The sequence below is a fragment of the Pseudophryne corroboree genome, chromosome 1, assembly GCF_028390025.1.
Source record: "Pseudophryne corroboree isolate aPseCor3 chromosome 1, aPseCor3.hap2, whole genome shotgun sequence".
Lineage (NCBI taxonomy): Eukaryota > Metazoa > Chordata > Amphibia > Anura > Myobatrachidae > Pseudophryne > Pseudophryne corroboree.
Window position 1 is genome coordinate 568,003,960 of NC_086444.1, and position 14,194 is coordinate 568,018,153.

At 46.0% G+C, this 14,194-nt stretch overlaps 1 protein-coding gene across 3 annotated transcripts in view; it reads right to left on the reverse strand.

Annotated features, from left to right (window-relative positions):
• The window catches only part of SH3GL2 (SH3 domain containing GRB2 like 2, endophilin A1), a 291,337-nt gene that overhangs the window by 178,066 nt on the left and 99,077 nt on the right, over window positions 1–14,194 (reverse strand). The window contains exon 1 of one of the 3 annotated variants that reach the window (XM_063914184.1): window positions 2,081–2,169. The exons of the other annotated variants lie outside the window; for them this stretch is intronic. Coding sequence (XP_063770254.1) covers window positions 2,081–2,086 — 6 coding nt within the window. The 5' untranslated portion in view covers window positions 2,087–2,169. Of the gene's footprint in view, window positions 1–2,080; window positions 2,170–14,194 lie in introns of those variants that run through there. 3 annotated transcript variants of the gene reach the window in all.

Genomic DNA, 14,194 nt, shown 5'->3' on the forward strand with positions numbered 1-14,194 from the left:
CGGAGTGTGAAGTGTGCCTGAGTAACAATGGCGCACAGCTGCAGTGCTGTGCGCTACCTTGTTGAAGACTGATGTCTTCTGCCGCCGATTTTTCCGGACCTCTTCTTGCTTCTGGCTCTGTAAGGGGGCCGGCGGCGCGGCTCTGGGACCGAGCTCCGAGGCTGGGCCTGTGTTCGGTCCCTCTGGAGCTAATGGTGTCCAGTAGCCTAAGAAGCCCAATCCACTCTGCACTTCAGGTGAGTTCGCTTTTTCTCCCCTTAGTCCCTCGATGCACTGAGCCTGTTGCCAGCAGGTCTCACTGAAAATAAAAAACCTAAACTTAAACTTTCACTAAGAAGCTCAGGAGAGCCCCTAGTGTGCACCCTTCTCGGCCGGGCACAAAAATCTAACTGAGGCTTGGAGGAGGGTCATAGGGGGAGAAGCCAGTGCACACCAGGTAGTCCTAAAGCTTTTACTTTTGTGCCCAGTCTCCTGCGGAGCCGCTATTCCCCATGGTCCTTACGGAGTTCCCAGCATCCACTAGGACGTCAGAGAAATATATATATATACACACACACATACATATACATACACATATATATACCACAACATAACATTTAACTACTGGTGTCGCATTCAATTCTTGTTTGGGGGTAAAGTGTATTCAGCCACACGTGTCGCTATATTGTGCGCATAACGTGTCGGTGGGTATACGCAATTTATATACACAGTATAGCGGTTATATGCATATGATTAGCGGCCGCAGCGTCTCGAACCACAGTGTGCGTATGTATTGCATTTCTTTGTAAGTTAATCGAACTTAACATTTTGTATTGGGATTTTTTTTTTCAATATTAAACTAAGTAAATTGTGTTTGTATGTCATACTTAGTTTTCATTATGTGGTGAGGGACAAGATTCACTTCTGTTTGTCCACATATTTTATGACAGACTGACACAGCACTGGTTTTGCCTAATACATGGACCATGAATAATTTGAATTGGTTCTCCATCACCAACCCGAGGCACCCCTGCAGATGTCCCGGCACACCCCACGGTGCCACGGCACACAGTTTGAGCAGGGCCGAAACTAAGATTTTCGTCACCCATGGCGTGGCAATAATTTGGCCCCCACCCCAACAAAAAAAAAACAAAAAAAAAACACCAATACCTTGTCAGACTAAAATATATGCGTGGCCGCGCATCGCTATTGCTGTGGGGCATACACACGACAGATCCATGCTTAAAATCTAAGCAATCTAGTCAGATTGCTTAGATTTTAAACACGGATCTCTCCGTGTGTACCCCCCTTTAGTTTCCACTGTCAAGTGGATAGCTAGCAAAGTGAGCCTTTTATTTCTGTAACATCGGTGATTGCACCTGTTAACAAGAAAAAGCCTTGGGCAGTGTGTCCTTTCAATGGTGTGTAGCCGGCATCTTATTATCGGTTGGTGTTGTCAGGCAGCCGGGATCATAGCCTGCTGAAAAACACAGCACCAACAGCTCGCTTCTATAGCTTGCACGGTGCACTGCAAGCTAGTCGAAGCACTGCATGGCAAAGATGAAAGTTTAAGACAGTAGCCGACATAGGAGAGAGCCCAGGTACTGGAGCTCACCCGCACAGCGTCAGAGCCAGCTGCGGGCATACAGGTGGGTTAGAGACACTGCCTTGGGAGCCGACAGCACAAAAAACTCTGCTCCTCTGTAACTCCTCAGCGCCCCCTCAAATTCTGAATCCAGGGTGCATGCCCCCTTAGCCCCCCCTAGTTACTGCCCTGGTTTGAGAACCACGGTCATATACACATTATAAACATAGCCTGGTGGCAATTTTATACAATATTTTAACAAGTCTGTGCCTGAAACAAAGTTTGTGTACACTGAACCAGAAATCAAAGATGTCACTATCCCAATAAAAAAATAAAAAATAGTTTTCTAAATATTTTTTGACATCGGATTTTTGGATATAAGAGACTGAACCTGTAGTATTGGTCAATCCAAGTGGAGTGGTCCAGCCCTGGTTGCTTGCCCATTTTTTTTTTTTTTTTGTGTGTGATGACCCCTGTAAGTTAGTCAGAAACCACCAATACTTGATTTTTATTTACCTTCATATGAAGATGGCGGCCATTTTTGTATCATAGCTTATGACATTTTTCACTGTTGTGGACGTTTGGGGTAAATGCAATATCTCAGCTCAGAAAAGTCATCGAAAGCTGGGATAAAAAAAACATTATTTTCAGCACATTTCAAACTACATTTTTGTCACATAACTATTTCCCTACCTCACTACCTTATGACTGAAATTTAAGGCCTTAAATTAATGGTCAGATTTTTTTTTTAAAAAGTCGATTTTGTTAATTGAATATTAAAGTGGGAAGGAATAAAATTTCAGAGCTGTAATTTTTGGGGGGAATAGTTATATACTAAAAGATTTGTCAAACACATTTTGAGTTCTCTATCTTGTCTACTTTTTTTTTTATTACAGCACGTTGAAATGGGTGGTCTTCAGTATGCCGACTGTCGGGATCCCGGCGCACAGTATACCGGCGTCGGAATCCCGACAGCCGGCATACCAACACTTTTTCTCCCTCGTGGGGGTCCACGACCTCCTGGAGGGAGAATAACGCGTGCCACCGTGCCCGTAGCGTGGCGAGCGCAGCGAGCCCGCAAGGGGCTCATTTGCGCTCGCCATGCTGTCGGTATGCCGGCGGTCGGGCTCCCGGCGCCGGTATGCTGGTCGCTGGGAGCCCGGCCGCCGGCATACCATGCTACACCCCGTTGAATTTGCAGGTTTTTCCTTTTTTCACCTAAATTTACCTCTCATATCTCTGGTGGGGGACCTGATAACAATTTAAAATTCATAGCATACACTATCTCATCTACACCTATAGGTTGGAGAAATTGCTTCTGTCCCATATAGACTGAAAAGGATGCAGTCAAGATGCCGCCTGTCGGGATCCCGGCAGCCAAAATACCAATGTGTCAGGAGGGAGGAGGGTGAGGTTTAGGAGTCAGGTGGGGGGGTTAGAGTTCTGCTTCAGGGGGGTTAGCATTAGGCTGCAAGGGGGGGGGGGGGGGATTGTGGAGGTAGGGTTAAGGCTGTGGGGGAGGGAGGGTTAGGGCAGCATGGACAGGGTTTAGGATTAGGCACCTCCACGGTGGGGTTAGGGATAGGCACAAAGGGGGAAAGTTAGAGATAGGCTGTGGGAAGGGAGGGTTAGAGGGGGTGGGGAAAGGGGAGAACACACCTTACTCACCTCGGTCTGTCTTTTCTACAGCGGGAGCCCATTGCGCCGGGATCTCATACTGATTCCGACTAAAGGCCTAATTCATGTTTGCAAGTAAAGCAAAAAAGCAAGCAACTGGGCAAAACCATGCTGCACTGCAGGTGGGGCAGAGAGATTTAGATTTGGATGGGGTGTGTCCAAACTGAAATCTAAATTACAGTGTAAAAATAAAGATGTCTAGTGGGCTACACACAAAAGCAGCCAGTATTTACCCTGCACAAAAATATATAAATAAAAAAGTATAAATGTATTTGCTCCACTTTCAGTGCAACATGGTTTGTTCCAGATACAAAGTTGCATTACTTCCAAATCAGAATCCGGCCCTGAGTACTTAGTGACACCACTTCCCTTTTCCTACTTCCTCTACTACACAGTCTTCATGCAACCTCTTAGGTGTGACAAATGACGCTAAGTGCAATCCATGGCAAGCCTGCAACATATAATGTCGGAGCATGATGCTCTTTAAAAAAATATATATATTTGCACAGGTAATTGTGATCTGCACTGGTGATCAGTCACATCACTGCCCGTAGCTCCACCTGTAGCTCAAATACTGATTAATGCAGGCAGTCAAGGAAAGGAGATAAGAGAGGGGAAGTGGTGTCAAACAGGTTAATGGTTGGTAGCTTTGGCAAATACAGTACACTAGCAACCCTGAAAACATTTTTAGGAGTGTGTCTTTAAAATATTGTTATGTAGTATACTGTATTACTAGAAAAACTGACCCCATTCATTAACTGATGTGGGCCGGTTATTTAATTATCGTATATACTCGAGTATAAGCCGACTTTTTCAGCACTTTTTTTTGTGCTGAAAAAGCCCCCTCAGCTTATACTCGAGTCAGTGCAGGGAAGGAGTGGGGACATGGAGAGCAGTCAGTGCAGTGTGAAGGAGGGACACGGAGGGCACAGCGCGCGCCTCTCCTGTGTCCCTCCTGCGTCTCCGGCGGCAGCGGTGGGTCTATTAGAGGAAGTACCCGTTCGTGAGCTCTGATTGGCTCACGAACCGGCACTTCATTTAACAGACCCGCCGCGGCCGCCGGAGACGCAGGAGGGACACAGGAGAGGTGTGCGCTGTGCCCTCCGTGTCCCTCCTTCACAAGACAGCACGGGAGCGACGGAAGGTAAGTAACTGGCACTGGGAGAACATATTTGGCACTTGGGGGGGCGCATATCTGGCACTATGAGGGGGCATATCTGGCACTGTGGGGGCATATCTGGCAGTGTGAGGGCATATCTGGCACTGTGGGGGGCATATCTGGCAGTGTGAGGGCATATCTGGCACTGTGGGGGCATATCTGGCAGTGTGACGGCTGTGTACGGCTAGAGCTGCATTTCCCACCCTAGGCTTATACTCGAGTCAATAAGTTTTCCCAGTTCCCAGGTTTTTGTGGTAAAATTAAGTGCCTCTGCTTATATTCGGGTCGACTTATACTCGAGTATATACAGTAGTTATAGTCAATGTAAAAGCAGTTTGTATGCAAGAATGCATTTCCTGTTGATTGCATATGCCTCCATGAAACCGCGTGAATACACGTGCAACAGGGCTGTAAACATTTAAGTGTTTATTTAAATTAGTATAATAATATGCAAATGTAGTATGGAATATTGTGTATACATGTGTGCATGCATGTCTGTGTTAGATGTATTTTTATAAAATACTCTTGGATGCTTTTTTTTTAATGGTGTAAAGTGTGCACACAAATACACACAAATATTGTATACCATACAGGGTTACTATAACACAAATAGACACTTTCACCATTTCATATAAACCAAAGTATTATTGATATAGTCAAAATACTTACATGGATATGTAGTATATGTCTAAGTTTTTATGCCTAAATTACAAATGTTCTATGTGTGAGCCTTTTTGTCACACGACAGATTTCAATACGATAATTCAATTTATTCCAAATGCAGAAGGAATGATGTACGAGTTAGTCGTCGTTACTTACACTTTGCAGTAACTGTAGCTTATTAAAGGTTTCTGCAAAAATTTTCCATGCAGTCTGTTGTGGAATATGTCATTTTAAACTTGCACGTGTTGTTGACTTCTTAGGGCTGCGTGTGTAGATCTCATGGACACAAGCTACTTATTCCTCTTTCAGAACTTTTCCTTTTGCATAAACAAACAGTGTTCATAATTTTCTTGCTCCAGTCCTAGATGGGCTGCCTTGTAGGTAGAGGTTTCCCATATAGTGTTCTAAAATGCAGCTAAACAGTAATAAAGTTTGTTTTCACTAATTTTAGTGCACAAAAAACCCCATCTCTACCGGCCAAACTTTAGCACAGTTGCACAGGACCTGGAGGCTCACTCACACCAGGCATTTCGCACTGTGTGGCGTTTTGAGGCTGTATGTATGAGGATGTATTTGTATATATGCGCTAAATAATTGGAATGTTTTTAAAGTTGAAATTCAATTATTTGAAAAGTAAAAATTAAAACGTTTTCCAATTATACTGTTCAAAACAAAAACTGTGTTTTCAAAAGAAATGTGTTGCCTAAGTTTTAAATAGAGGTTGTGAACCAAAATCAGTCACAACGTATGTTTTTGGAAATTGTGGTTAAAAGTAACACAGCATTGTGGGGTCTTTATCAAACTTTTCTTGGACCTGTAAATCATGATATAAACTAATTCAAGTGCCCATGTATCAAGTGTCTAAAACAGTTACCATCACAGATGCCTTTGGGGTTAAAAGCAAAAAAAATAATTAAAAAAATAGGATTTTAATACCTAACGGTAAATCCTTTTCTCTTAGTCCGTAGAGGATGCTGGGGACGCTTCAAGAACCATGGGGTATAGACGGGATCCGCAGGAAACATGGGCACTTTAAGACTTTAAAAAGGGTGTGAACTGGCTCCTCCCTCTATGCCCCTCCTCCAGACTCCAGTTATAGGAACTGTGCCCAGGGATACGGACATTTCGAGGAAAAAGGATTTATTTTGATTTAAACTAAGGTGAGATACATACCAGCTCACACCTCAAACATGCCGTACAACATGGCATTCAACCCAACGCATGCAATGGCATGAATAATGACAGCAACAGGCCGACTATAACTGCAACACAACACGTGTGTAACCATAACCAATAACTGCAGTCACAGTTTGCACTGGGACGGGCGCCCAGCATCCTCTACGGACTAAGAAAAAAGGATTTACCGGTAGGTATTAAAATCCTATTTTCTCCTTACGTCCTAGAGGATGCTGGGGACACTTCAAGAACCATGGGGTTTATACCAAAGCTCAAGAACGGGCGGGAGAGTGCGGATGACTCTGCAGCACCGATTGACCAAACAAGAGGTCTTCCTTAGCCAGGGTATCAAACTTGTAAAACTTTGCAAAAGTGTTTGAACCCAACCAAGTAGCTGCTCGGCAAAGCTGTAATGCCGAGACCTACCGGGCAGCAGCCCAGGATGAGCCCACCTTTATGGTAGAATGGGCCTTCACCGATTTCCGTAACGACAATCCAGCCATAGAATGAGCTTGCCGAATCGTATTACAGATCCAGCGTGCAATAGTCTGCTTGGAAGCAGGAGCCCCAATCTTGTTGGGATCATACAGGACAAACAAAGCCTCCGTTTTCCTAATCTGAGCTGTTCTGGCTACATAAATTTTCAAAGCTCTGACCACATCTAGAGACTTCGATTCCTCAAAGGCGTCAGTAGCCACTGGCACCACAATAGGTTGGTTCATGTGAAACGATGACACCGCTTTAGGCAGAAATTGCTGACAAGTTCTCAACTCCGCTCTATCTTCATGGAAGATCAAATAGGGGCTCTTGTGAGACAAAGCCGCCAATTCAGATACCCGCCTTGAAGAGGCCAAGGCCAACAGCATTATCACTTTCCAAGTGACGAATTTCAACTCTACCTTACGTAAAGGTTAAAACCAATGAGATTGCAGGAACTGCAACACCACGTTAAGATCCCATGGTGCCACCCGGGGCACAAAGGGAGGTTGGATGTGCAGCACGCCTTTCACGAAAGTCTGAACTTCCATAAGGGAAGCAAATTCTTTTTGAAAGAAAATTGACAAGGCCGAAATTTGTACTTTAATTGAGCCTAACTTTAGGCCCGCATCCACCCCTGCTTGCAGAAAATGGAGAAAACGGCCCAGCTGAAATTCTTCCATAGGAGCCTTCTTGGATTCACACCAAGACACATATTTTCTCCAAATACGGTGATAATGTTTCACCGTTACCTCCTTTCTAGCCTGAAGCAGTGTTGGAATTACTTCACCGGGAATATCCTTTCAGCTAGGATCCTGTGCTCAACCTCCAAGCCGCCGTAAGTCTTGGTACACGTACGGCCCCTGCTGTAACAGATCCTCTCGTAGAGGAAGAGGCCAGGGATCTCCTATGAGCAATTCCTGAAGATCTGGATACCAAGCCCTCCTTGGCCAGTCTGGAACAATGAGGATTGCCTGAACCCTTGTTCTTCTTATGATCTTTATCACTTTTGGAATGAGTGGAATCGGAGGGAACACATATACCGACTGAAAGACCCACGGTGTTACTAGGGCGTCCACTGCTATTGCTTGAGGGTCCCTTGACCTCGAACAATATCTCTGAAGTTTCTTGTTGAGGCGAGACGCCATCATGTCTATTTGAGGAATTCCCCAACGACTAGTCACTTCTGCAAAGACCTCTTGATGAAGATCCCACTCTCCTGGATGGAGATCGTGTCTGCTGAGGAAGTCTGCTTCCCAGTTGTCTACACCCGGAATGAAGACTGCTGACAAAGCGCTTACATGCCTTTCCGTCCAGCTGTAAACTTTTGTGGCTTCTGCCATTGCCGCTCTGCTCTTCGTTCCGCCCTGGCGGTTTATGTACGCCACTGCTGTTATGTTGTCCGACTGAATCAAGATGGGCAGATGGCGAAGAAGATGCTCCGCTTGTAGAAGGCCGTTGTAAATGGCCCTTAACTCCAGAATGTTTATGTGTAAACAAGCTTCCTGGCTTGACCATTTTCCCTGGAAATTTTCCCCCTGTGTAACTGCACCCCAGCCTCGGACACTCGCATCCGTGGTCACCAGGATCCAGTCCTGGATCCCGAATCTGCGTCCCTCTAGGAGGTGAGAGCTGTGCAGCCACCACAGGAGTGAGATTCTGGTTTTGGAAGACAGGATTATCTGTCGGCGCATGTGCAGATGGGATCCGGACCATTAGTCCAACAGGTCCCACTGAAACACTCTGGCATGGAATCTGCCAAACTGAATGGCCTCGTAGGCCGCTACCATCTTCACTAGCAACCGAGTGCATTGATGAATCGACACTCTTGCTGGCTTCAGAATCTGTTTGACCAGGTTCTGAATTTCCAGAGCCTTTTCCACTGGAAGAAAACTCTCTGTAATTCCGTGTCCAGAATCATACCCAAGAACGAGTCTTGTCGTCGGAACCAACTGTGATTTTGGCAAGTTTAGGAGCCAACCATGTTGTTGCAGAATTGTCAGGGAGAGCATCACGCTCTGCAGTAATTGTTCCTTGGACCTCGCTTTTATCAGGAGATCGTCCAAGTACGGGATAATTGTGACTCCTTGCTTGCGCAGGAGAACCATCATTTCCGCCATAACTTTGGTGAAAACCCTCAGAGCCGTGGACAGACCAAACGGCAATGTCTGAAATTGGTAATGACAATCCTGAACGGCAAACCTCAGGTAAGCCTGATGTGGAGGATATATGGGGACGTGTAAGTAGGCATCCTTTATGTCGACCGACACCATAAAATCCCCCTTCTCCAGACTGGAGATCACTGCTCGGAGAGACTCCATCTTGAATTTGAATTTTTTTAGATAGAAATTGAGGGATTTTAAGTTCAGAATACGTCTGACCGAGCCGTCCGGCTTCGGGACCACGAACAGGCTCGAATAAAAGCCTTCTCCCTGTTGTGACGGGGGCACCATGACAATGACTTGATTTTGACATAGTTTTTGTATATCACCGCATACCACCTCCCTGTACGGAAGAGAAACTGGTAAGGCTGTTTTGAAAAATCGTCGAGGTGGCACGTCTTGAAATTCCAACCTGTACCCTTGGGACACTATTTCTAATACCCATGGTTCTAGGGTCGAACGAACCCAGAAATTACTGAAGAGTCGGAGACGTGCCCCCACTGGTGCGGACTCCCGCAGAGGAGTCCCAGCATCATGCGGTGGATTTGGTAGAAGCCGGAGAGGACTTCTGCAAGAACATAAGGTAAAAAGGATGACTTACCCACGGTAGCCGTAGATACCAGGTCAGCGAAGCAGTCACCAAACAAGACACCACCTTTATATGGCAGAGACTCCATAGCCTTCTTAGAGTCAGCATCAGCATTCCATTGATGAATCCACAAAGCTCTCCTAGCTGAGACTGCCATAGCATTGGCTCTTGATCCCAAAATGCCAATGTCTCTCGCAGCTTCTTTAAGGTAGGCTGCAGCATCCCTGATATGACCCAGAGTCAAAAGAATGTTATCCCTATCCAGGGTATCAAACTCAGATGACAAGTTATCTGCCCACTTTTCAATAGCGCTACTCACAACACACTGAAGCAACGGCAGGTCTGAGTAGCGTACCCGTAGTGACATAAATTGATTTCAATGTATTTTTCTGCTTACGACCGCAGTTTCTTTTAGGGCTGCCGTGTCAGGAGACGGAAGCGCCACCTTTTTGGACAGCCGTGACAGAGCTTTGTCCACAGTGGGGGGTGACTCCCACTTTTCCCTATCCCCAGAGGGGAACGGATATGCCACCGGAATTCTCTTGGGAATCTGAAACTTCTTGTCAGGATTTTCCGAAACCTTTTCAAAAAGAGCGTTCAGTTCATGAGAGGGAGGAAACGTTACCTCAGGTTTCTTTCCTTTAAACATACAGACCCTTGTATCAGGAACAGCAGGGTCCTCCGTGATATGTAACACGTCTTTTATCACCACAATCATGTACTGAATTCTTTTAGCCAGTTTTGGATTTAATCTGGCATCACTGTAGTCGACACTGGAGTCAGAGTCAGTGTAGGTATCTGTATCTGCTATCTGGGTAAAAGAACGCTTTTGTGACCCCGAGCGGGTCTGAACTTGTGACAACACATCCTCCACGGATTTCTTCCATGCCTGGGTCTGAGACTCAGACTTATACCATCTCTTATTTAATAGAGCCACATTCGCATTCAAAGCACTCAAAACAATTACCCAATCAGGCGTCGGCGGTGCCGACAGGGTCACTCCCACAGTCGTTTCTTTCCCTAATCCAGTCTCCTCCTGGGAAGAGCACTCAGCCTCAGACATGCTGACACACGTGTACCGACACCACAAACACACTGGGCATATAGTGGACAGACCCACAATAAAGCCCGTCAGAGAAACACAGAGGGAGTTTGCCAGCTCACAACCGAGCGCCTATCCCGGTACTGAAACTTTTATACAATGCCTCAGACCTGTTAGCGCTTTTATTATTATTAAAACAGCACCAAATTAACTGTGCCCCCCCCCCCTGTTTTGAACCCTGTTACTTGTACAGCAGTGTAGGACAGGACCAGCGTCTCTGCAGCTCTGTGAGAGAAAATGGCGCTGATGAGAGCTGTGAGGGCTAAGCCACGCCCCCTTAATGGCGCACTTCAGCCCCGCTATTTTTCAAATATACTGGCGGGGGTTGAGATTCAGTGCCCAGGCACTATATACCACTTTAGCCAGTTACTTAAATGAGGATTTATGCTGCCCAGGGCTTTGAGTTACATGGATCTTGATATATGGATACTGCAGGACATAAATTTTGCTCCTACTTTAAGTGAAGTTGATGAGCTTCACCTTGAGTGCACAGATCCCTTCCTATAAATTCAAATGTCCCCTCTTTATTATAACAATTGGGAATCAGATAGTAATATGCAGTTTGGGGGACATTTGGGTTGGCTAGCAAACCAAAAAAGCACACTAATGGGCAAAACCATGTGCACTGCAGGTGGGGTAGATGTAACATATGCAGAGAGGGTTAGATTTGGGTGGGTTATATTATTTCTGTGCAGGGTAAATACTGTCTGCTTTATTTTTACAGTGCAATTTAGATTTCAGTTTGAACACACCTCACGCAAATCTCAAGCTCTCTGCACATGTTACATCTGCCCCACCTGCAGTGCAACATGGTTTTGCCCATTAGTGTGCTTTTTTTGGTTTGCCAACAAACCTAAATAAGATCCTTTGTCTCCTAATTAGAGATGTGCAGTTTGCATTGGACTTTGGGCCTAATTCAGACCTGATCACTGCAACGGCAGCAATTGCAGTCTGAAGCCCTTTGGGGAGTGCGCTCATTGAACGCCGTTGGTGGGGGGCGATTCGGACAATGCAGGCGTGTCCGGACTGTTGCAGGGGGTGGGCAGCGGTGGCTCCGTGACATTACACACAGCCACTGCGACCCGGAACGTGGCGGGTAGCTGCCTGTCAGTGCAGCTAGGTTGCGCAGGTAGGAAGCTACTTGGTGGGTGCGAAAGCATCACAGCCGTGCGATGCTTTCGGATCCATGTGGTGGGGTAGGGCCTGACAGGCGGGGCGGACTAGCCCTATGCTGGGCGTCCCCCCACATGTCAGAGAAACTGAATCACCCCCTCTTCTTCCCGTCAAGTTCGGATCTGAAAACGAGGCGCAACGTCATCTTTCCAAATATCTCCGCTCTCACGTCTTTTGTATCGCCTGTAAAAATCAAAGATGTCCCTGAAAGATGACGTTTTGCCTCGTTTTAAGATGGGAACTTGGCACGAAGAGGCAAGTCAAACCGAATCACACGTCTATTCTTAATATAATAATCCTGTGGTTGGCTCGTACTAGAGCAACAATCTGCATATCTCAACATTTTTGCTAAACATCTCAAGTGCACATGTTCTCCACTTTTCCTCATAGTAAATGGGAATCATATAATAATATGCACTTAATATCTTAGTATAATAATCCTGTACTTGGTTCATATCAGAGCACATTCTGTACATTTGGATGTTCTGATATACACTTCAAGTGCACAGATCCCCATTGGTAGATGCAATGATCACCCACCACAATATTAAACAATCAAAGTATTTCGGCTGAAACTGTATTTGTGAAGTTATAGGGGGAGATTCAAATGTTTAAAAAGTCAGTTGGGAGTCTGTTTTTTCCTACCTAATAGACAGGAAAAAACAGACACCCAACCAACTTTTCAAACATTTGAATCTCCCCCATAGACTTCATACCACATGTATAGTAAAAGGGTCACATTTGCACTGTGATGTTACCATAGATATATACTTATGTGTAAAATTGGCAGGTGGAAAATACTGTATATACTCGAGTAGAAGCCGACTTTTTCAGCACATTTTTCTATGCTGAAAAAGCCCCCCTCGGCTTACACTCGAGTCAGGTCACGGCTGCAGCAGACGCCGTGGGCTGTGTGGGCGTCCGCTGCAGCCGGCTCCAGGGACAGACACTAGAGGTCATTATTGACCTCTAGTGTCTGTGCGGCGCTGCTATGGGAGAGACGTCATGACGTCTCTCCCATAGAGAGGAGCGGGCGGGCGGCCAGACGGACGGACGGACGGAGCAGCAGCAGCAGCAGCAGCAGAAGCGGTTGGGAAGCAGGAGCGGGGCAGTGGTAAGTATTGTTTTTATTATTTTGTGTGGGTGTGTTTGTAAGCGGCGACGGGGACACAGCGACAGGGGGCAAAGAAAGAGGGGGCACAACTACTGGGGGCAAAGAAAGAGGGGGCACAACTACTGGGGCAAAGCAACAGGGGGGGCATGTTTTTATCTGGCACTGTGGGAGGATATCTGTCACTGGGGGTATATGTGGCACTGGGGGCACAGCCCTAGCAACAAGCATTACCCCCTGGCAACAAGCATAACACCTACCGCATGAAACCCCTGGCAACGAGCATGACCCCCTGAGCATGAAAACCCCTGGCACCGTGCATTTCCCACCCTAGGCTTATACTCAAGTCAGTAATTTTTCCCAGTTTTTGTGGTAAAATTAGGTGCCTCGGCTTATATTCAGGTCGACTTATACTCGAGTATATACGGTAGGTGTAAGTTTACTTTCAATGATTCATTTAACTTTGTGGGTCCCAAATATTAAAAATCCCTTTCCTGTGACCTCTTTGAAAGTTTATAATCTTATTATTTTTATGTAGTCCAATCACTAAACACAGATTGATATAATATAACCTCAGTTCCACTTTTAGATTAATAGATTGGGTTTAGGGATACTTAAGGTCCATACACACTGGGCGATTTGAGCTGAAAGCAGATCGCTTTTGGTGTGTTGAGCTGCTTTCAGCTCAAAACCGCCCAGTGTGTATGCCCCGGCGATGAGCGCTGATGCGCGCTCCCGCTTCATCGCCAGCGGCCGCCGTTCATCTGCTGGTATTACCAGTAGATGAACGGCGGGGTGAGCAGTTTTCCACAGCGTCCTGCTATGGAAAGCCGTTCACCCCAGCTGGCATCGCTGGGCAGGGGGAAAAAAAATATATATATATATCACTCTATGTATGCACCTTTAAGGGCCCCACACAGTTATACGACATGATGGTCCGTCATGTCATATAAGATTTCGTCCAACCTCCCGGCAGCCTCCCCGTTGGTAAGATAGTATTAGATATATTGTATGCATTTTTTTTTTTTGCATATGATCTATCTTTTACTATCCTATTTATTTACTGCGGGATCCGACATATCACGAGCGCAGCACTCGTGATATGTCGGCTCTAGGGGGATCCGATCCGATGCTCACGGGAACGCGCATCGGATCGGGGGAAAAGCACCCCGAAAATGCCTGATTTCACCCAATATATCGGTCCGAATGCCGAATTGGCCTGAAATCGGGCATAATCGGCCTAGTGTATGAGGCCCTTAAGACTAGTTGCTATCTCATTACATTGTAGCTAGTGTAGTCTCACATAGTACGTTTTCCATCGTTACATTGTTAAAACTTTTC